Consider the following 22,904-nt stretch of genomic DNA (forward strand, 5'->3'; position numbering starts at 1 on the left):
CACCTCAATTAGATCACCTCTCATCATTCTTCTGCAACCTGCCCTTGTACTTAAATCCTTTAAGCTAACGTATCATTCTGGTGAATCTGTACTGTACCCCCTCCAAGGCCAATATATTACTCCTGGGTTCAGTGCACAAAATTAAACACAGCCCTCCAGATGGGACTGATCAATTGAATCATCAGTTCCTCACTTTTGTATTCCAACCCCATTGAGATAAAGGCCAACATTCTACAGGAAACTTTGTGCTATCCGGCACCGACGGGACCGAGCTGTTGCCGTTCCCTCAAAACTGCCGGACACTCCAGCGCTAATGTTGAAAGATACGGAAGCTTCTGAGCTCCGTATCGGTCAACAAACCCTGTACAGCTTCTAAACAGTCCAAGCGTCTCTGTAGCTTAGCAACAGCTTCAGCAGACCTTGCAGAGCTTGACTGTTGAGGAAAAAAGCAACGAGAAAAAAAAACCTAACGAAAACGGCACCTGATTTTTGCCGGTGGCTCGAGCATTCCGGACAGTTAGCCTCCGGATAACAAAGTTTCCTGTATTAGACTTTTTGATTGATTACTTTATGTATCCAAATCCCTTTGCTTCTCCACAACTCCTAGTCTCTCACCATCAGGCAGCCGTGGCTCAGTGGGTAGTACTCTCGCCTCTGAGTCAGAAGGTTGTGGGTTCAAGCCCCACTCCAGAGACTTGATCACAGTGCAGTGCAGTGCTGAGGGATTGCTGCACTGTCGAAGGTGCTGTCTTTCAGATGAGATGTTAAACTGAGGGCCCATCTGCTGGATATATAAGATCCTATGGCACTATTTTGAAGAAGAGCAGGGGACTTATCCCTGGTGTCCTGGCCAATATTTATCAGTCAATCAACGTAACAAAACAACAGATTATCTGGTCATTCTCACATTGTTGTTTGTGGGAGGTTGCTGTACACAATTGGCTGGTGCGTTTCCTACATTACAACAGTGACTACACTTCAAAAAGTACTTCATTGGCTGTAAAGCACTTTGGGACGTCCTGAGGTCATGAAAAACGCTACATAAATGCAAGCTCTTGCTTTTTTTTTTCTTTTCATCAAGAAGATATTCTAATTTCTTCTTCTTCTTAGGCAGTCCCTCGGAACCGAGGATGACTTGCTTCCACGTTAAAAATGAGTTCGCAGGTGACTGAGTCCAATGCGGGACCTACAGTCGCTGTCACAGGTGGGGCAGACGGTGGTTGAAGGGGCGGGTGGCTGGGGTAGTTGGGGTGACGTGCACTCCTACCGCTGTTTGTGCTTGGCTTCCATAGAAACATAGAAGATAGGAGCAGGAGTAGGCCATTCGGCCCCTCGAGCCTGCCCCGCCATTCAATGCAATCATGGCTGATCATTCAGTTTCAGTACCCGGTCCCTGCTTTCTCCCCTTGATCCCTTTAGCCTTAAGAAATATATCCAACTCCTTTCTTGAATATATTTAATGAATTGGCCTCTACTGCCTTCTGTGGTAGAGAATGCCACAGGTTCACCACTCTCTGGGTGAAGAAATTCCTCCTCATTTCTGTCATAAATGGCCTACAACTTATCCTTAGACTGTGACCCCTGGTTCTGGACTCCCCGACCATTGGGAACATCCTTCCTGCATCTAGTCTGTCCAGTCCTGTCAGAATTTTATAAGTGTCAATGAGATCCCCTCTCATTCTTCTAAACTCCAGTGAGTACAAGCCCAATCGTCCCAATCTCTCCTCATACATCATTCCTGCCATCCCAGGTATCAGCCTGGTGAATCTTCGCTGAACTCCTTCCATGGCAAGAACATCCTTCCTCAGATAAGGCGACCAAAACTGCACACAATACTCAAGATGTGGTCTCACCCAAGGCCCTGTACAACTGCAGCAAGACATCCTTGTTCCTGTACTCAAACCCTCTCGCTACGAAGGCCAACATACCATTTGCCTTCTTAACCGCCTGCTGCACCTGCATGCTTACCTTCAGCGACTGGTGCACAAGGACACCCAGGTCTCGTTGCACTTCCCCTTCTCCCAATCTATTGCCATTCAGATAATAATCTGCCTTCCTGTTTTTGCCACCAAAGTGGATAACCTCACATTTATCCACATTATATTGCATCTGCCATGCTTTTGCCCAATCACCCAACCTGTCCAAATCATCCTGGAGTTTCTCGGCATCCTCCTCACAGCACACACGCCCACCCAGCTTTGTGTCGTCTGCAAATTTGGAGATATTACATCTAGTTCCCTTGTCTGGATCATTAATATATATTGTGAATAGCTGGGGTCCAAGGACCGATCCCTGCGGTACCCCACTAGTCACTGCCTGCCATTCGGAAAAAGACCCGTTTATTCCAACTCTTTGCTTTCTGTCTGCCAACCAGTTCTCTATCCAAGTCAATACCTTGCCCCCAATCCCATGTGCCTTAACTTTACACGCTAATCTCTTATACGGGACCTTGTCAAAAGCCTCCTGAAAGTCCAAATATACCACATCCACTGGTTCTCCCTTATCTATTTTACCAGTTACATCCTCAAAAAATTCCAGTAGATTAGTCAAGCACGATTTACCTTTTGTAAATCCATGTTGACTTTGTCCGATCCTGTCACTATTTTCCAAGTGCTCTGCTGTTACATCTTTTATAATGGACTCTAGCATTTTCCCCACTACCGATGTCAGGCTTACCGGCCTGTAATTCCCCGTTTTCTCTCTACCACCTTTTTTGAATAGTGGGGTAACATTAGCTACCCTCCAATCCATGGGTACTGTTCCAGATTCCATCGAATGTTGGAAGATGATCAGCAATGCATCTACTATTTCTAGGGCCACTTCCTTAATTACCCTAGGATGTAGATTATCAGGCCCTGGGGATTTATCGGCCTTCAATCCCATCAATTTCCCTAATACCATTTCCCTACAAATACTGATTTCTTTCAGTTCCTCCCTCTCATTAGACCCTATGTTCCCCGACATCTCTGGGAGGTTATTTGTGTCCTCCTTTGTGGATACAGAACCAAAATATGTATTTAATTGGTCTGCCATTTCTTTGTTCCCCATTATAAATTCCCCTGATTCTGACTGCAAGGGACCTATGCTTGACTTCACCAATCTTTTTCTCTTCACATATCTATAAAAGCTTTTACAGTCAGTTTTTATGTTCCCTGCAAGCTTACTGTCATATTCTATTTTCCCCTTCTTAAATAATCCCTTTGTCCTCCTTTGTTGAATCCTAAACTGCTCCCAATCCTCAGGTTTACTGCTTTTTCTGGCCAATTTATATGTCCTCTCATTGGATCTTATGCTATCCCTAATTTCCCTTGTTAGCCATGGTTGAGTCACCTTTTTTGTTTTATTTTTATGCCAAACTGGGATAAACAAATTCCACTTGCTCCCGGTGAAGAGACTCGAGGTGTTCGGCGCCTTCCCAGATGCTTCTCCTCCACTTTGTGCGGTCTTGGGCCAGGGATTCCCAGGTGTCGGTGGGGATGTTGCACTTTTTCAAGGAGGCTTAGAGGGTGTCCTTGAAGCGTTTCCTCTGCCCACCTGGGGTTCTCTTGCCGTGCCGGAGCTCCGAGTAGAGCACTTGTTTTGGGAGTATCGTATCGAGCATGCAAACAATGTGACTCGTCCATCAGAGCTGATTGAGCGTGGTCGGATTCTAATTTAGGGATGCGGTAACAAGGCACTTAGAAAATCATTATATGATTGGGCAGAGTCAACACGGATTTATGAAAGGGAAATTGTGTTTGACAAATCTGTTAGATTTTTTTGAGTTTATAACTAGCACTCTATTCTTCAGCGCAGACAGTGGTTGGGTGTCGGCCTGTGCACTCCTGCTGCCTCCTGTTGTGAGCCACCTTGGCCTGCAAGAGAAAGGAAAGCGTGTGGACCAATGTTTGGGTGATGTGCCTCCCATAGTTGAATAGTTGTCATTATGTGCCAGGTGTGAGACGTGGGTGTGAGTGTTGGTAGGTAGAGATTGTTGGTGGGTGAGTGCTGGGGGTGTGGTGCTTTGGGGAGTGTGTGAAGAGTGTGGTTCAGATGGTGGTATGTAGCATTTGTTGAAGCATTCACTCACCCTGACCACCCGAGTGAGGTCATTATATTTCTTCCTGCACTGTGTGTGGGTCCTGGGGTCCACAGTGCTGCGCTACCTCCCTCCACATGGTGCAGAAGAGTTATGGCGAGGGCCTCCTGCCACTTGCCGGGTAGAGCACTGCCCTCTGTCTCTCCGCAGCGAAAACCAACGCCTCCAATACTTGATCGCAGAATCTGCGGGCTCTCTCCCTGGGGCGTGGATCTGCCATGAGTATACCGGGTTCAATCCTCCGGCTCCTTCGCCTTGTTCTGCTTCTGCTTACTGAGGCAGCTGTACAGCCAGCAATGCTGAGAATGAGGTTCTGCAGCATCAATGAACCTCCCGTTTAAGTAGTGGAAAAAGCCTGTGGCAATCATGACTTGCGATTAGGCTGCACCTGATATGGTCCACTCCTTGAGTGTAACGCCAATGAGCTTTAAGACTTGAATTAGGACTCCAAACATTTTTTTGAGCAGCGAGGGCGAATTTTGCGTGCAGTCTAAAGCATTAGCGCCTGGCGCTAATTCTCCAAATTTTCTACTGACCCCGCCCATTACTTGACTATAACGAATTTCTAGCCCTAGGGGTCACAGGCTCAGAATAAGGGGTCGGCCATTTAGGACTGAGAATTTTCCTCACTCAAAGGGTTGTGAAACTTTGGAATTTTCTATCTCCGAGGGCTGTGGATGCTCAGTCGCTGAGCATATTTAAGACAGACATCAATACATTTTTGGATACCAAGGGATATGGGGATAGTGTGGGAAGGTGGAGTTGAGGTAGAAGATCAGCTATGATCTTCTTGAATGGCGGGGCAGGTTCGAAGGGCTGAATGGCATACTCCTGCTCCTATCTCTTATGTTCTTCTTTGTCTTTCTTGGATCCAAAGTAGAAGACCTCACACTTCCCCACATTAAACTCCATCTGCCATAGTTTTATCCACTCACTTTGTCTATCTATGTCCCTTTGTAACTTCCAAGTTTGCAGATGACACTATGGCCTAGAAATTGGCCTGAGGCGTCCAAGCGGCGCAAAGTTCGCCTGGGCGCTGGAATTTGCGCCGCGATCGCCGCATTAGCGATTGCCGCAAATTCAGTTGAAGTGCCCCTAGAGGGAGACGGGGCGCGGCTCGAGGCCACTGTTAAGGGGGAGGGGCCTGCAACAGCGTGAGCCCCGATCGCGAGTGCCGGCAAAAGAGCCCGGCACCAAGGAGAAGTGCCGGGCTTTCGGGAAACAGCCGGCAATGCCGCGGGGGTGGGGGGGGGACCAGGAGGCCGGGGACGGAGGTGCTGGCAGGCGGCCGCCGAAAAAGTGGCCGCCCTGCACCTCCACCTTAACTTGTGCCTCTGCCGGCGCAGCAAGGCCCTGTGAACCGGGCGCAGGTAGCGAACGGCGCTACAGCGCCGTTCGCTACCAAATATTGCGATCGGGGCGCAAATGGGGTGCTGCGCACACCGATGACGTAATCGGTGGCGGCGCAGCGCAACAGGCTAACGCCACCATTAGCGCCCCTGCTGAATATCGCGGGAGGCGTAGCCAGTGGCGCTACAGCTACTGACTGCCTCTTTAGGCGCTAACAGGTGGCGCTACTCACCCAATTTCTCCCCCTATGTTCGGAGGCAACTTACTGTGCCTCCTAACATAGTGTCATCTGCAAACTTGGATATATAACTCTCTATTCCTTCATCCAAGTTATTAATGTATATGGTAAAAAGGTGAGGCCGCAGTGCAGCTCCTTGGGTGTAAACTGGGTGTTACTGAACAGAAAGATTCATCACACTTGTTCTCAGACCATTTTGCGTGTTATGTGCATTTCTAGTGAGGGAATTCTTGAGTGGAGGAATACTCTTGCCTGAAACAGACGGACACTTCATCATTTTAATATTCCGAATTTCCACTGATCTCAGTTTGACATTTCACACAATTTCCTGAGTTCTTGCATCCATTACACTGAATGATCATAGAAAATGAGGCTCCAGTTTTCGAGGCGTTTTCAACAGTTCGTTTAAAAAGCCCCCAAAATACTCTTCGAACAATTTATAGGTTGTTTTTGTGTCACTTTTATTTTGTTTTTGCTGCAGTGACATAGCTTTCAGGAGCCTTTGTGGCAGTGTTTGTGGTGCAGCCTTCCCCCCCCCCCCCCCCCCTCAACAGCGAGTCGTGCCATCATAAAAATCCTTATGGGAATCGACCTTTTTCTCTACTTTTTGTGAGAAGAGAAGCAGGGCTATGATGCAGGAGGCTTGAGCTAATAATTCAGAGAATAGGAGTCCATATCCCACCATGGCAGTTTGAGAATTTTAATTTAGTCTAAAATGTCTGGAAATAAAAAGCTGGTATCAATAAAAGTAACCATGAAGCTGCCAGATTGTCATAAAAAAATCAACTGGCTCACTAATGTTCGTTAGGGAAGGAAACCTGCCGTCTTTACCCAGTCTGGCCTCTATGTGACTCTTAACTGCCCTCTGAAGTGGCCTAGCAAGCCACTCGGTTATAGCAAAATGCTACCCAGCTTTTAAGATGATGACCTACCACCACTGCCTCCGGGATGGACAACACTGACATCCTGAGACTGAATAATATTTTTTGAAAGGACCAAATGGTGGGATACCAGGCAGGTCAGGCTGTACTCGCGGAGCTCTGCATTGACCAGAATCTACCTGCACGTGTTAAATCACGTGTCAAAGGAGCAATACCTGCGGAGGTTTCGATTTACAAGGAATTCCATAACTTGAGTTTCACCGCCTGCTCCAAGCAGACCTGCAGTGAAATACCACCACAGGCATGACACTGCTGGTGACTCTCAAGGGCACAACTGCCTTTTATGCATTGAGATTATTTCAGGTGGCCACTGGAGCCATCAGCAACATAAATCAGTCAGTTATCCATAGATGTGCAAAGTAAGTAACCAGTGCCTTATTCGCTTGAGCAAGAAAGTTCATCTCCTTTGCCACATCGTACACCCGACAGCAGAATCAGAGGGCTGTACAACTTTGCAGGATTCCAGGAGACCCAGAGTGTTATAGCTTACATTCATGTGGTTCCTACGCAATGCCACTACTTACATGAATAGATAGGATTTGACGTTCTCAATGTAGTTTGCGACCATCAGTACTGGATTGTGCATGCCAATACGGCTCCCACAATCCCTTTGTTTTAAGCTAGTCTACCTCCCACCAACAGTTAACTCAAAAGCATGTCTTGGAATGGCTTCTGGGAAATCGAGGCTACAGCTGGATTCATGCCCGATGACACGTCTGTATCCCTGGGCACCAGTTGAGCACAGGTATAATGAGGTGCTCGAGTCCACTAGAGTGATCACTGAGCACATCATTGACATATTGAAGCATTACTTCAAGTTCCTGGTTAGAGCTGGGGTCGCCCAGGCAGTATAGCCTGACTAACGTTTTGAGGTGTGGAGATGCCGATGTTGGACTGGGGTGGACAAATGTAAGAAATCACACAACACCAGGTTATAGTCCAACAGCTTTATTTGAAATCACAAGCTTTCGGAGCGCTGCTCCTTCGTCAGGTGAAGTGGAGAGATGCATAAAAACACAGCTTATATAGTCAGAGAATAATGTCAGATGTTGACAGGTAATCTTTCTAACTGCCATTTATCACACCTCGGCAGAGAGATAATCACAGCAATCAAAGGTGTAAATGGTGTCCAAACAGGTCAGTCAGGAAAACATTACATCAAAGAACAATGAGGTGCGGTCACAAGGGGTCAAATGTTGCAGATGCTGGGGTCTGTATGAAAAACAAAAAAACAGACAAAGAACATTTTTTTTTGCTGGAAATCACAGCAGGTCCGGCCGCATCTGTGTGGAGAGAACAAGCCAACGACGACTCGAGTCTGGATGACCCTACACCAGGTGGGGTTACATGTAGCGTGACATGAACCCAAGATCTCGGTTGAGGCCGTCCTCATGGGTGCGGAATTTGGCTATCAGTTTCTGCTCGACGATTTTGCGTTGTCGTGTGTCTCGAAGGCCGCCTTGGAGAATGCTTACCCGAAGATCGGATGCTGAATGTCCTTGACTGCTGAAGTGTTCCCCGACTGGGAGGGAACACTCCTGCCTGGCGATTGTTGTGCGGTGTCCGTTCATCCGTTGTCGCAGTGTCTGCATGGTCTTGCCGATGTACCATGCTCCGGGGCATCCTTTCCTGCAACGTATGAGGTAGACAATGTTGGCCGAGTCACATGAGTATGTACCATGTACCTGGTGGGTGGTGTCCTCACGTGTGATGATGGTATCTGTGTTGATGATCTGGCATGTCTTGCAGAGGTTGCTGTGGCAGGGTTGTGTGGTGGCGTGGTCGCTGTTCTCCTGAAAGCTGGGTAATTTGCTGCGAACGATGGTCTGTTTGAGGTTAGGCGGCTGTTTGAAGGCAAGTAGTGGAGGCGTGGGGATGGCCTTAGCGAGGTGTTCGTCGTCATCGATGACATGTTGAAGGCTGCGAAGAACATGGCGTAGTTTCTCCGCTCCTGGGAAGTACTGGACGACGAAGGGTACTCTGTTGGTTGTGTCCTGTGTTTGTCTTCTGAGGAGGTCTATGCGATTTTTCGCTGCGGCCCGTCGGAACTGTCGATTGACGAGTCGCGCGTCATATCCCGTTCTTACGAGGGCGAGACCATGCAGACACTACAGACGGTTTATTGTGATTTGTTGGTTTATAAAATATATTCAGAAGTTTGTCTTGCAGTTTCTTTGCTCAACTTTGTGGCTACGAACAGTACAGTATTTTATGAGGGATCTTGGAAGTGTTTAAAATGGAGCTTTGATGGGTTGTTTGAAGGGAAGGGATTGTTGATGTTGGGTTTTGATTTGTTGTATATTGTGGTGAAATTATTGTATACTAGATTGTTTACAGACAATTATTTTTATAAATTCTAATTGGTAAAGGCTTAATATAGTATTACCACAGGCACACTTTGGTCTTACCAGTACTTCCACGGAACCTAGGAAATGGGAAGGATTTGTACTTTTTCAGACATGATGGTAACATCATTATGGTCTCTACGTGAATTGAAACATTTTCCACTTAGCCATTCAGAGGAAAATGGTTTAACCAATATCTGTAGCCTTCCTTGGCAATCGTCTCCACTCATTTGGAAGCCACAGCAGCAGTCTTTCCAGGGGAAACTTTGTCTCCCCATGCGTCCAAACAATAATCCCTTAATTTATGTTAGCAGTGTTACTAATAACAACTTGCATTTATATAGTGCCTTTAACTGCTCCATGTATCCTCACAGTTTAATGCATTACTGTGTCTTGCCAATTCTTGGTTTGTTTGACAGCAATAGAGGTAAATTTGGTCAGATGCATCCAGCCTCTTATGTGCTTTCTTTTAATATCTTTGCCTCTGATGCATACATCTCTGTGGCCAGCCCGACAGCATAATTATTCTTAACTTGATTTTCAGTTTGACATCCTCTCTTTGCTGTATTACTATTTAGTGACCTGACGAGTGGCAATCTAAAGACGAGGCTGTCACTTAGCGTGGTAGCACTTAAACTTGGGTGCTTTCCAGAGGTACTTTAAAACTATAGTCTACTTTTCAGTGATGCACTTACTAATCATACATCAATTTATCAAAGGAAAGTCCTGCTGGGCTAATCCTTTCGACTTCTCTTTCCCCTCTTCTCCCCCCCCCCCCCCCCCCCCCACACACACCCACACACTTTCCCTAGTCTGAATCCCATCTAAATTATTTCTCATTTTTACTTAATAGTACTAAATGTACTTTGCTATGCTTCAAATCTATAAACTATGGGATTATGAGATCAAGGGACTGACATGGCTAATTTCAAATTGGGGAAAGGCAGGAAAGACAATAGCTAAATTTGCATTATAGCATTCAGTGCATTGTACTGAATATGTATAGGTTTGAAAATGCTAAATACTGTTCTACAGTTACACTTCCATGTTAACTTGGAAACCTTCACAATCCAATGTAACTTTTGTAACCATTCTGAGTTGTAACCATTCTGAGTTTAAACATCATCTATTTCCTGTTTTATTTAAGCATATAACTCTTTAAGTACTTAATGTTGTTTATAGTTTACCAATTATGGTAGGGTGTATGCTTTAAAAACTATGGTCTCAACAACTGCTATTAGCAACACATTTTAACTAAAGCAAACCAACCAACTTCCAATGTGACCTGTTTTTCTTGTTTCTGCAGGATATCTGAAGATGCAACTGTAACGACTATTGAAGCACTGAAAGCCCGAATCCGTGAATTGGAACGACAGCTGTCCCGTGGGGATCGGTATAAATGTCTTATTTGCATGGTAGGCATCCTTTTTTGGCTCCGGTGTGAAAGTTCTCTCCTCTGTACTGTTGACAGTCATGATTTGCCTGAGGATCTAATTCTTTCAACATAAATTTTTGGAAGTAGCATTTTAAATTGAAAACAGTAGCTGTGTGCTGCCAGACATCATCTGCTGTACTTGGGAGAATCATTTTAACAGCATGGTCCCTGATTACTGTACAACTGTTTTGTTTTATTGAGCACTGTGGAAATTCAGGAACTGCAAAACCGAGAGTGGTACATTACAATAAATAAACCATTGAGTGACATGTAGAAGAACTCGCGTACATTGAAATAACGCCCTGAATGGTCTGTTTCCTTAAGCCCCTGTCAGTTATTTGTTTGCAGTTTTCTCTCTTTGTTCCAAATGTAAAAGTTCTTCAAATTATTGATTTTTAAGTAGGATGTCTCCCCTCCGATAATAGGTGACACTGGGTTTCTGAAGGAAGTGGATTCAAATTTATTTCAGTGTTGACAGTCAGCTTCCAGTGTTCAGATGCGTGAGTGAGACCGGTAATTTGCCTTGTTCGCAGGACTCCACTGAAATTTAGATGCCTAGCAAAACGTGGGTTGTATTTTCAATTTTGTTGGTAAGCTTTAGCAATTGCTAGTTTAAAAAATAAATTGCATACGAGCCATGAAACCTGCTGTCATGGCACCAGTAATCCATTTCCACATCAAGGTCATTTCATCACTTGAAAACTGCTGTTTCTGCACATGAATAGTGAGAAACACTGTATTTGATATGTGTACTTAGCCTGATTTGACTTTTCTGCAAAGATGTTGCTTCTCGTAGATGTTCCAAGTGTTTCTGCTTTTGTCTCTGCTCCGTCGCTATTTATTGTCCAGTGTGTAGAGCATGTCATTCTGTTGCATTATATCAAACTGAGCGCTGCACTCCATCTGCAACTTGGCACTTCAAAAATATATTGGCCCGGATTTTGCAGTCAGCGGCGAACGAACGGTGCTCGCTGTTCATTGCACTTAACACTTTCCCACAGACATTCTGTGGGCTTTTACACTGCGATTTGCAGTAATTAGAGAGCTGAAACAGCATGGCACCCTCTACAGGAGATCTGGGACCTGTGTGAACAGGGCAAGCAACGGCGTGTCTCCTCAACCAATCAGATTGAAGAATCCTCACTGAAGCATAATGAGTCTAAACCAGGAAGTGTAAGTTAGAATACAGGAAACTCTTTTTTTATCCGGCGTGTTGCCGGTTTATCAAAATTTCCGGATGACGGAGAGGATTATCTACCGAGGCTATTTTTAACAAAGAAAAATTTAAAAATCAAGAAATGTGCAGTATACAGTAATTGGGTACTCACCTACAGAATGTTGTGTTAAATGGATGGTGGAAGATGCTTGATTAAGTACAGTACTGCCAGCTGAGGGTAATCCATAACTCTTTAATTACTTAACAGTAAAACAAAACTTATAAACGACTGTACAGTACAGTATAAAGTACTGTGGTTGACTGTACACTTATTCCAAGCACAGTGGCATAGTGGTTAGCACTGTTGCCTCACAGCGCCAGAGACCCGGGTTCAAATCCGGCCTCGGGCGACTGTCTGTGTGGAGTTTGCACATTCTCCCCGTGTTTGCGTGGGTTTTCTCCGGGTGCTCCGGTTTCCTCCCACAGTCCAAAGATGTGCGGGTTAGGTTGATTGGCTATGATAAATTGACCCTTAGTGTTAGGGGGATTAAATACGTGGGGTTACAGGGATAGGGTGGGGTGTAGGGGTTACGGGGATCGGGTGGGATATGTGTCAGTGCAGGCTCGATGGGCCGAAATGGCCTCTATCTGCACTGTGGGGTTTCTGTGATTCTGTGAACTGGTTCATCAGGAATATCCATGTCAGCTGGGTCATCAGGATCATGCACTTCAACAGATTCTTCAGGCACTTCCACTGCTTCAGCTCTTTTGGAAGCTTTCCTAAACATGTCCCGGATGTCTGCTTGCTTAGTGGACTCTTGCCTTTTTTGTAGAAAGGTGGAATGCAGAATATGGAGGTGCATAACTTCTTGGGCAGAATAGCAAGGATGCCTTTCAGCAAATTTGAGGAATAAAGCAAATCCTTCTGCAGCTTTAGCCCAAGAAATCGTCTTCTCTTCAGAAATCTCATCCTCTTCACTTTCCATCTCACTTTCTTTTTCTTTCTTTGGATTCAAAACATTCTCCATTATTTCATCATCACTTAGCATATGCACAACAGCAACTTCTCTATCTGCATCAACCCACTGCTCAATATCACTTTCACTGAGGTGACGTAGAGGGTTTGCTGGGTGTACATTTTTCACCATGCCAGCCATTTCCATTATTGTACTCCTCGTGGGACGAACATTGAACCCATGAAATTCCTCCTCTGAAGAAGAACCTTCAGCAAACATTACAGAAGGCCACAGGAGGCACAGTGGCATAGTGGTTAGCACTGTTGCCTCACAGCGCCAGGGACCCGGGTTCAAATCTGGCCTCGGGCGACTGTCTGTGTGGAGTTTGCACATTCTCCCTGTGTCTGCGTGGGTTTCCTCCGGGTGCTCCGGTTTCCTCCCACAGTCCAAAGATGTGCAGGTTAGGTTGATTTGGCTATGATAAATTGACCCTTAGTGTTAGGGGATTAAATACGTGGGGTTACAGGGATAGGGTGGAATATGTGTCGGTGCAGGCTCGATGGGCCGAAATGGCCTCTATCTGCACTGTAGATTCTGTGATTCTGTGAATTTGCGCCAGGCTTGTCTCAAAGTGTGACCTTTCACCAAGCTCCAGGAACATGCAGCATTAAAGATGGCATCTTTAAGATTGTATTCCTTCTGAAATGCGTGAATATTGTCATCTTGGCTTATCAGTTTATGTAGGAAGTCTTTCTTGTAATGACATTTGAGATTTTGGATAATGCCCTGGTCCATGGGTTGTATGAGAGAAGTTACATTTGGTGGCAAATAAATGGTGAAAATATTTCCCGAAACCAAATCGGATTCATGCGGATGGGCTCTACAATTATCAAGCAATAAAATGCATTTGCTATCTTCAGGTTTCCCTATTCTACGGAAATGTTCCCTCACAGATGGAACAAAAATATGATGGAACCAATTCGAAAAGATTTCCTTATCCATCCAAGCATTTCTTTGAGCTTTGTACTCAACAGATAAGTGCCTCACATTTTTAAATGCATGGGGATTTTTATACTTCCCAATGACAAGAAGTTTAACCCGGTGTGATCCAGCAGCGTTCGCACATGTTAGCACGGTTACACGATCTTTATTTTTCTTGTAACCTGAAGCATTAGCCTCACTAACCCCAGCAAGCGTTGATTCTGGCAAAAACCTCCAAAATAAGCCAGTTTCATCGGCATTGTATAGCTGTGCTGACGACAAATCATTTTGCTGCACAATCCGATTGAAATAATCGCAGTATTCTTCTGCGGCGCCGTGACCAGCTGATTTCTTCTCCCCGGAAATATCGAGTCGTCGTATCCCGTGCCGTACCTTGAAGCACGTTAGCCATCCCTTGGAGAAAGCACACTTGTCAGTGAGCTCCATCTTTGCGTAGAAATCCATCACTTTTTCTATTAGCATGGGTCCGGAAATCGGAACACCCTCTGAACGCTTAAGAGAAAACCACTCATAAAGTACGGTATCCAGCTTTTCAAGCTTAGGCTTACGAAGCGTACGCCGTTTCTCTACACCCTTGGATGTCTCTGAGCTTGAATAAAACTTGAGCAGCTTATCCTTCTGCGATTTGATGTCATAGATTGTTGACAAACCGATTTTGAATTCATTCATAATGTTGATACGCTTCTCTCCCCTTTCTAGTCGTTGGCATATGTCGATTTTCGATTTTAAAGTTAACACCACTCTCTTCCTTTTGCTTGGACCAACTTTTGGGATTTCCATAATGCAATGCAATGACTACCAGCAGCGTGGGAGACACACAGTACTCCTGTAAAATGGCGGATCAGAAGAGACTACCAGCAATGTGGGAGAGTCAGACTCCTGTTACAGGGGTATTGAGGTGTTCCGACTTCCGACAGCACCAAGAAGCCGAGTAGTGGCAGTTTGGAGAACTACCCCCACTGACTAACTCGGCCACCGCGGGAGACTCTGACTTGGACTCGGCAACATTGCCGGTTATTGAGGTGTTGTTTTCGGAGCGAGAATTTTGCCGGTTAATAGAGAATTCCGGATATTTAGGTGCCGTTTAAACGAGAGTTTCCTGTATTCAATGTAAAACCATGTACGGAAATCAAAATAGAGGGAAAGAAAAATAGGATTATTAAGAGAGATAAAAGAGACAAAGAATTTTAAATTAAAAAAAAATCTTCAACATTAAAACCTGAAGAAATGAGACTCCACAGCTGTAAAAGTAAATTTTCAGTGCCAGAGACGCTGTTTGGCAGTAATGAAGACTTACCACGCTGTTAAAAATTCACTTACACTTGAATGAACAAGCCGTACGTTTTTCTGCCGTGTTTATGGGGTAAGTACCCCAACTTCACACCGTCGCATGTATGTGAATGCCGAGTTTCTCAGTGGGTACCAGTGTGGAGGAGCAGGGCAAATCGGACAGAAAGGAGTCGATTTTCCTGGAGCCGTCAGGCGGGGTTTCAGGCATGTGGGGGGGGGGGGAAATCCCGAAGTTGGGGGTCCTGACACCATCCCGCCCAAAACCCCGCTCCATGCAAGTTTCAGAGGCGGTGGGTACCCGCCCCGCACTGGGACCCGCCGACCCCAGGCGGGAAGGGATTAGTGCCAATTAACTGCCTGTTAACAGGTAGTTAATGGGCAGTTTTTAGCCTAATCCCTATTTTGAGGGGTGTCGTATGGGATTCCCGACGGCTCCAAACCACGCCAGGTTAGAGCAGGCGGGCCGTCGGATTGAAGGAGTTGGAGGGGTCACGATGTCGGTGTTCAGGTGAGTGATGGGTGCATGAGTGCAAAGGTAAGTGTGTTTGGTGTGTCTAAAGTGTGTAAAGAACTTTTACTTACCTGTTCTTACCTTAACAGCCTTTCTTCCTGTAGGCATCGGGAGCGCATCACTCAGCCGGCACTTAAAGCTGAATGGCTGCGATCTGTGAAAATTGACAGCCTTCAGCTTTGAGTGCTGCTGAGAGTTCTAACTGAGTCTGTGCAGAAGGACTCATGTTAGAACTCAGACTGTCAGTGTTTGGCAGCTTCAAACAGCTGTGAAACACTGATATTTCATCTGTCAAGAACTCTTGACAGATGAAATTGCAGTCTGTGACGTCACCTGTTGCCGGGTGGCCCTTAATTGGCCTGCTGAGCCCGCCCAGTGGGCTCAGCAAGGTCAATCAAGGGAAAATCGCACAGATTGGCCGGACGTCGATGTAGGCGGGTCAGAAACCCGAAAGTTGTAGTCCCGCCTTCTTCCCGACAGCTTCGGGAAATCGACCCCAAACTTACTGATTTGTGCGTTTAACTGCGCATGTGCCGACTCCGGAAGTTGCTGTCCGATTTACTCCTTAATAACGGTGAGCACCGATAGCCTCACTGTTATTCTCAGTGCAAAATCCAGGCCAATGTAAATTCTGTATCCGTTCAGCCTTCACGAACAAATATTCATTACAGGCGTCCACAGGGAAAATCAGCTGGGGCATTATTTAAGAAAATGTCACCCTGACCCTTTGGTTAGGTGATCTTCTCCCAGTTTGCCACATACAGGGCACTGGTCTGGGGAGTGCCTTTATGCTGCACTTTGACTGCAGCTACAAGTCTCAGATTGGTAGCTGCAGTATTTGTTCCAGCCAGACTACACTCCCTGGCAGACACTCCCATTCTTCAGTCTGGAGAGAGCTCTGCGTATTTTTGATTACACGCACAAAGGGAGCTTCTTTCACAAAATATTTTATAAATATTTACGGAGTCTATGTGGCAGTATCTGTGTCATGTAAACATTTAAATTATTTGCAGGTAAGTTAAGAAATGTCCAAAAGGCCCCAAGAGCCTCCCCTCAGCCACTTTTTACACCTAGTTGGACACGGCACTGAAATTGCACAAGAGTATGACATTAGTGGTGTGATATTACCCTATCCAGCTTCTCTCTGGTGTCAGGTTGGGCCTTGACTCTGCATTGACACTACAATTTAGCATCCGTGTTAAGCTTTCTGCTTCACACCAATGCTAAAGTTGTGGTGTAAATGCACCCGTAGTTTATTTTTCTCCTATTGTCAGCAGGATATCATCTTCAGTAGCAAACAGAAAACTGACTAAACAATTTTCTGCTTTGGGAGACAACAAACCGTTCAAATCTTCTGGAATGTTTGGGTTCACCAGAAGGTCATTTTAATTTTGTACTTATTTTAGTTTAGTTAGCAGAATTCTTCAGCAACAACTTGCATTTATATAGTGCCTTTTAAGATACTAAAAGTCCCAAGGTGCGTCACACTAGCGTAATCAGACAAAAATTGACAGAGCCAAAGAAGGAGATATTGGGCGGCTGACTGAAGGCTAATGGTCAAAGGTAGGTTTTAAGGAGTGTCTTAAAGGAGGAGAGAGCCCCGCATGGGAGACTGGTCAAGAAGGTAAGAGCCCATGGGATCCAGGGCAATTTGGCACATTGGATCCAAAATTGGCTTAGTGGCAGGAGGCAGAGGGTGATGGTCGTAGGTTGTTTTTGTGACTGGAAGCCTGTGTCCAGTGGTGTACCGCAGGGATCGGTGCTGGGTCCTTTGCTGTTTGTAGTGTACATTAATGATTTAGATATGAATGTAGGAGGTATGATCAGTAAGTTCACAGATGACACGAAAATTGGTGAAGTGGTAAATAGCGAGGAGGGAAGCCTCAGGCTGCAGGACGATATAGACAGGTTGGTCAGATGGGCAGAACAATGGCAAATGAAATTTAACCCTGATAAGTGTGAGGTGATGCATTTTGGGAGGACTGACAAGGCAAGGGAATACACAATGAATGGTAGGACCCTAGGAAGGACAGAGGATCAGAGGGACCTTGGTGTGCATGTAAATAGATCCCTGAAGGCAGCAGGACAGGTAAATAAGGTGGTTAAAAAGGCATATGGGATACTTGCCTTCATTAGCCAAGGCATAGAATATAAGAGCAGGGAGGTTATGATGGAGCTGTACAAAACGCTAGTTAGGCCACAGCTGGAATACTGTGTGCAGTTCTGGCTGCCACACTATAGGAAGGATGTAATTGCATTGGAGAGGGTGCAGAGGAGATGCACCAGGATGTTACCTGGGCTGGAGCATTTCAGCTATGAAGAGAGACTGGACAGGCTGGGGTTGTTTTCCTTAGAGCAGAGAAGGCTGAGGGGGGACCTGATTGAGGTGTACAAAATTATGTGGGGCATAGATAGGGTAGATAGAAAGGAACTTTTCCCCTTAGTAGAGGGGTCAATAACCAGGGGGCATAGTTTCAAGGTAAGAGGCAGGAGGTTTAGAGGGGATTTGAGGAAAAACTTTTTCACCCAGAGGGTGGTTGGAATCTGGAACTCACTGCCTGAAAGGGTGGTAGAGGCAGGAACCCTCACAACATTCAAGAAGCATTTAGATGAGCACTTGAAACGCCATAGCATACAAGGCTACGGATCAAGTGCTGGAAAACGGGATTAGAATAGACAGGGCTTGATGGCTGGCGTGGACACAATGGGCCGAAGGGCCTCTTTCTGTGCTGTATAACTCTATGAGAGAGATGGAGAAATTTAAGGAGGGAATTCCAGAGCTTAGAGCCTAGATGGCTAAAGGCATGGCTGCCAATGGAGGGGCAAAGGAAGTGGAGGATGTGAAAGAGGCCAAAGTTGGAGGAATGCAAAGTTCTCGGAGGGCCGGAGGGCTGGTTAATGAGGCTGGAAGCCTAAGATTTAACCTGCTTTTACTGTAGTAGGCCAGGTTTCTCGCTCCAGCTGCAGCGAGGCGAGGACCGCCTTGGAGAGCACTCCTTGTGGGCCAGAAGGTGCAGGAATGCTTCCTCCTGGCCCCTCAACCACCCCCGTACAAACACCGCCCGCCCCAGGGTCAAGGCTCGGACCTACCTAGTGATGCGGCCTCCTCCAGAGTGCTCCTGCCCGACTGGAAGCCAAGCTTGTCAGTCGGGCAGAGTTCCAGACGGGGAACCTGTCTGGGCCAAGAGTTGCACGGTGTTCTCCACGGCATGCGGGGAAACCCAGACTTCCAGGTTTCCTGGGTGCTAATGGACCTCCTGCTCCCAGTGCATCGGGAAGTAAAAACTCCCCCCAGGGAGAGGCGAGGCCATGGAGGGAATTGAACACAAGAATGAGAATTTTAAAATTGAGGCGTTGGTGGACTGGGATCCAATGTAGGTCAGCGAGCACAGGTGGATGTAAATGATCACATGGCTCTAGTTGAAGAAAAGTAGGGGATTTCTCCCGGTGTCCTAAAACAGATTTATCTGTTCATTATCTCCTCACTGTTTGTATGACCTGTGCACAAATTGGCTGCTGTATTTACATTACATTACAACAGTAATTACACTTCAGAAATACTTCACTGGCTGTCGAGCGCTTTAGGATGAAGACATGAAAGGCACTATTATAAATGTAAGTTCTTTCTTTATTCACACTTTAAACATTTAAATTAACTCTGGGTACATTTTAAAAGGTGCTCAGGAGATTCAAAAGACTCCCTGAACACTTTTTAAATCAGTTTTAATATGACACTGAAGCTGTATTCCATGACGATTTTGAACACAAGTGTGAGACTGTCTCCTTTGAAGTGGTGGGGGTCTCACTGCTGTGCTCTGGAGCTGGTTCAGAACTTGACTCTAGTGATATTGCAACTTTACCATTGCTGCCAAGTGAAACTACTTCACATTGGTGCTAAAGCTATGTGACGATATCCTAAGAGAAAAGTGAAAAGACTTTACAACCTGGGACTCTTTTCTCTAGAAAAGAGAAGGCTGAGGGTTACCTGATAGAGGTCTTTGAGATAATGAAAGGCTTTGATAGGGTAGAAGTGGAGAACATGTTTTCACCTGTATGGGAGACCAAAACTAGAGGTCATAAATATAAAATAGTCACTAATAAATCCAATAGGGAATTCAGGAGAAACTTCTTTACCCAAAGAGTGGTAAGAATGTGGAACTCACTACCACTAGGAGTAGTTAAGGCGAATAGCATAGATGTGTTTAAGGGTAAGCTAGATAAGCAGATGAGGGAGGAAGGTATAGAAGGGTATGCTGATAGGGTTAGATGAAGAAGGGTGGGAAGAAGGTCATGTGGAACATAAACGTCAGCATAGACCTGTGGGCCAAATGGCCTGTTTCTGTGCTGTAGACTTGCTGCAACAATTACATTCCTTTACCTTGAATGCTAGAAGCATTCTGGATAAGATGCTTATGTTCGACGTACATGTAGTGCACGGAACTAAAAACATGATATACTCCATAAAATAAAAATGAGTTCAATATGGATAGCTGCAAGGTGTTCAGAAAGGATAGAAAGGACAGGTAGCTTTTTGTATTCCAGAAAAATAGAAATTGGGGAAGCTGAATTAATATCCCGGGAAATATACAAACAAAAATAATTTGTTAACAAGTAGGCAGAGGAGAAAATGAACAATGAAGTTGACTCCAGATACTTGGGCAAAATGATAACGATTAAAGCATACTGTAGTAGGAGATGGGAATAGTACCAGTACCTGGCCATACAGCTTTAAAAGAACTACTTTAAGGGAATGAGGGAAAAGCTTAAAAGATTTGACTGAGGGAAGTATTCAGGAAAACCTCAGTTGAGGATGAATGGAATGCATTTAAAGGCATCTTGTGAGCGTGGAAAGTAAATACATATCAAGCACTAATAAGTGCAGACTAAACAAATGCGAGTACAAATGGATTAACTAAACAGCATGAAGTGAAAGAAATAAGAAAAGCAAATTTACAAAGTCTGTAAGGAAGAAAATGAGGGAAACCACTATGAGGAGTGCAAAAACCATTAAAAAAAAAAGGCTGCCAAGAGGGGACTGGAAATGATCAAATTTGACAAATTATAGTAGAAAGGTTCTCAGTGAGGAAGTGAGATCCCTTAAGGATGCAGACAGAATTTAAACTGAAAATGAACCAAAAATATGTAACATGCTGAATAGCATATTCCTTGAAGTCGACACCGGAGAAGACACTTGTAGTATGCCACTCGTTGTAGGAGGTTCTACAAATAAACTTAATTTTGACATCACTGGGATGGAGTTTATAGATAGACTCAAAACAAATAAATTCTTTGGGGTAGTTGATCTATACCCAAGCAGTTTAGTGACAAAGGCTACATAAAGTACTGACGATTATCTTGAAGGAATCAGTGAATGCAGAGGAAGTTCCACTGAATTAGAAATAAGATAACATGGCACCTATCTCCAAAATAAAAGTTGAGAAAACAAAACTGAGTAATTACAGACCCATTAATCTCATATCAGTAACTGCCAATCATCAAGAATAAGCTTGAGGATTGTTATATGAAAGCAACCTAATCAAATGTCAGTCACACAGTTTCAGAAAGGGGAAATGCTGCCTGAGCATTCCTCATTGACATTGCCGAGGAGGTGACATCCCAAGTTGACATTGGGAAAGTTCCACATGACATAGTTTTACACAAGCTTAAAACAGTAAGTATCTATGGTAAAACCTGAATTAGCTGAAAGAGAAAGCTATGGTTCTAGTCAGGCTGGCAAGATGTACTGAGGGATTAGTGTACGAGCCCTTACTTTTCCTAATCTACATAAACAACCTGTATTTAAAAACAATATTTTCATGTACTAAACTGTGGGGAAGGAAGAGAAGGCAGCAGTCATGGCTGATGAGGCAGCAAAGAAGTACAGAAGGAGCTAGACAAATTTTGCAAGTACAGGTAGACTATCCTTTATCCGAAAACCTCAGGACCAGCCGTGTTTCGGTTTTCGGAGAATTTCGGATTTCGGAAGGTGGGTCGGCGGGGGGTCGTGCGCACGACTTACGCTGATGCGCAGCGTAAGTCATGCGCACGACCCCCCGCGGACCCCCGCCGGCCCCGACCCCCCCGCGGACCCCCGCCGGCGCCGACCCCCCTGCGGACCCCCACCAGCGCCAACCCCCCCGCGGACCCCCGCCGACCCCGACCCCCGCCGACTTACGGTCGAGGTCGGCGGGGGCCGGCAGGGGTCCGCGGGGGGGTCGGCAGGGGGTCGTGCGCACGACTTACGCTGACGCTCAGCGTAAGTCGGCGGGTTCGGGGTCGGCGGGGGTCCACGGGGGGGTCAGCGGGGGTCGGGGCCGGCGGGGGGTCGTGCGCACGACTTACGCTGACGCTCAGCGTAAGTCGGCGGGGGTCGAGGTCGGCGGGGGTCCGCGGGGGGGTCCGCGGGGGTCGGGGCCGGCGGGGGTCCGCGGGGGGTCGGGGCCAGCGGGGGTCCGCGGGGGTCGGGGCCGGCGGGGGTCCGCGCGGGGGGCGGGGGTCCGCGCATGGTCGTGCGCACGACTTACGCTGGACTTACGCTGAACGAAAAAACCTTCGGTTTTTAGAGGGTTTCGGTTTTCGGAAGTTCGGATAAAGGGTAGTCTACCTGTAGCCAGAACAATGGTAGATGAAATTCAATATGAGCAGGTGTAAGGTATCACACGAGAGGAACAAATGGAAGACATACTTAAAAAGTGCTGAACTAACTAGGAGACAGGTTGTTACATTTGGGAGTTATAATTAGCATGTCCAGTCATTGTGGAGCAGCAATCAACAAAGCTAACAGAATGCTGAGTTATGTTGTCAAATCATTAGAGTACAAGTCTGTCATCCAGAAATTGTGCAATGTTCTGCTCAGGCTGTACTTTGAGCCTTGAGTATTATGTTCCATTATAGTTACCACAAGATATAAGGACTGAAATGTAAGGAGAGGCTACAAAATTTTAGACCTTCAGCGTCGAATGGGGGTCATTGAAAGGAGACCATATCTTCCCCATATCTGCAGAACTATTATAAGTTAAACCTCAATTACAGGACAAGGAGTTATAGGTACTGTTAAAAGAAAAATTCAGGACTGATGAAGCACTTTTTCGTCAAAAGTGTGGTCAATAACAGGAATGGGTTTCCAGGCAACATAATGAAGGCAAAAGCTTGTCATTCAAGAGACAGATTCTGTGATGGGGGAAACCATAGGTTTCTATAGAAGGATGAGCTAGACAGACCGAAAGACCTCCTTTATCTATACTTAGCTTTATATGATCTTTGTTTGTACAGAGCAATCAGTTGTAATAATGCTTGACTTCAATCAATTCATAGAAGATAGGAGCAGGAGTAGGCCATTCGGCCCCTCGAGCCTGCTCCGCCATTCAATGAGATCATGGCTGATCATCCAAACTCAGTACCCTGTCCCTGCCTTCTCCCCATATCCCTTGATCCCCTTAGCCTTAAGAAATATATCCAACTCCTTCTTGAATATATTTAATGAACTGGCCTCCACCGCCCTCTGTGGCAGAGAATTCCACAGGTTCACCACTCTCTGGGTGAAGAAATTCCTCCTCATCTCAGTCCTAAATGGCTTACCCCTTATCCTTAGACTATGACCCC

At 45.8% G+C, this 22,904-nt stretch overlaps 1 protein-coding gene across 11 annotated transcripts in view; it reads left to right on the forward strand.

Annotated features, from left to right (window-relative positions):
- rnf220a (ring finger protein 220a) overlaps positions 1–22,904 on the forward strand; it is a 492,773-nt gene that overhangs the window by 414,551 nt on the left and 55,318 nt on the right. For all 11 annotated transcript variants that reach the window (XM_085983083.1, XM_085983087.1, XM_085983089.1 and 8 more), the window contains one exon: positions 10,259–10,367. In XM_085983083.1, the coding sequence (XP_085839209.1) occupies positions 10,259–10,367 (109 nt within the window). The remainder of the gene's footprint in view (positions 1–10,258; positions 10,368–22,904) is intronic.

The sequence above is a fragment of the Somniosus microcephalus genome, chromosome 3 (assembly GCF_052327205.1).
Source record: "Somniosus microcephalus isolate GS21.2 chromosome 3, FLI_Smic_1.0, whole genome shotgun sequence".
NCBI lineage: Eukaryota > Metazoa > Chordata > Chondrichthyes > Squaliformes > Somniosidae > Somniosus > Somniosus microcephalus.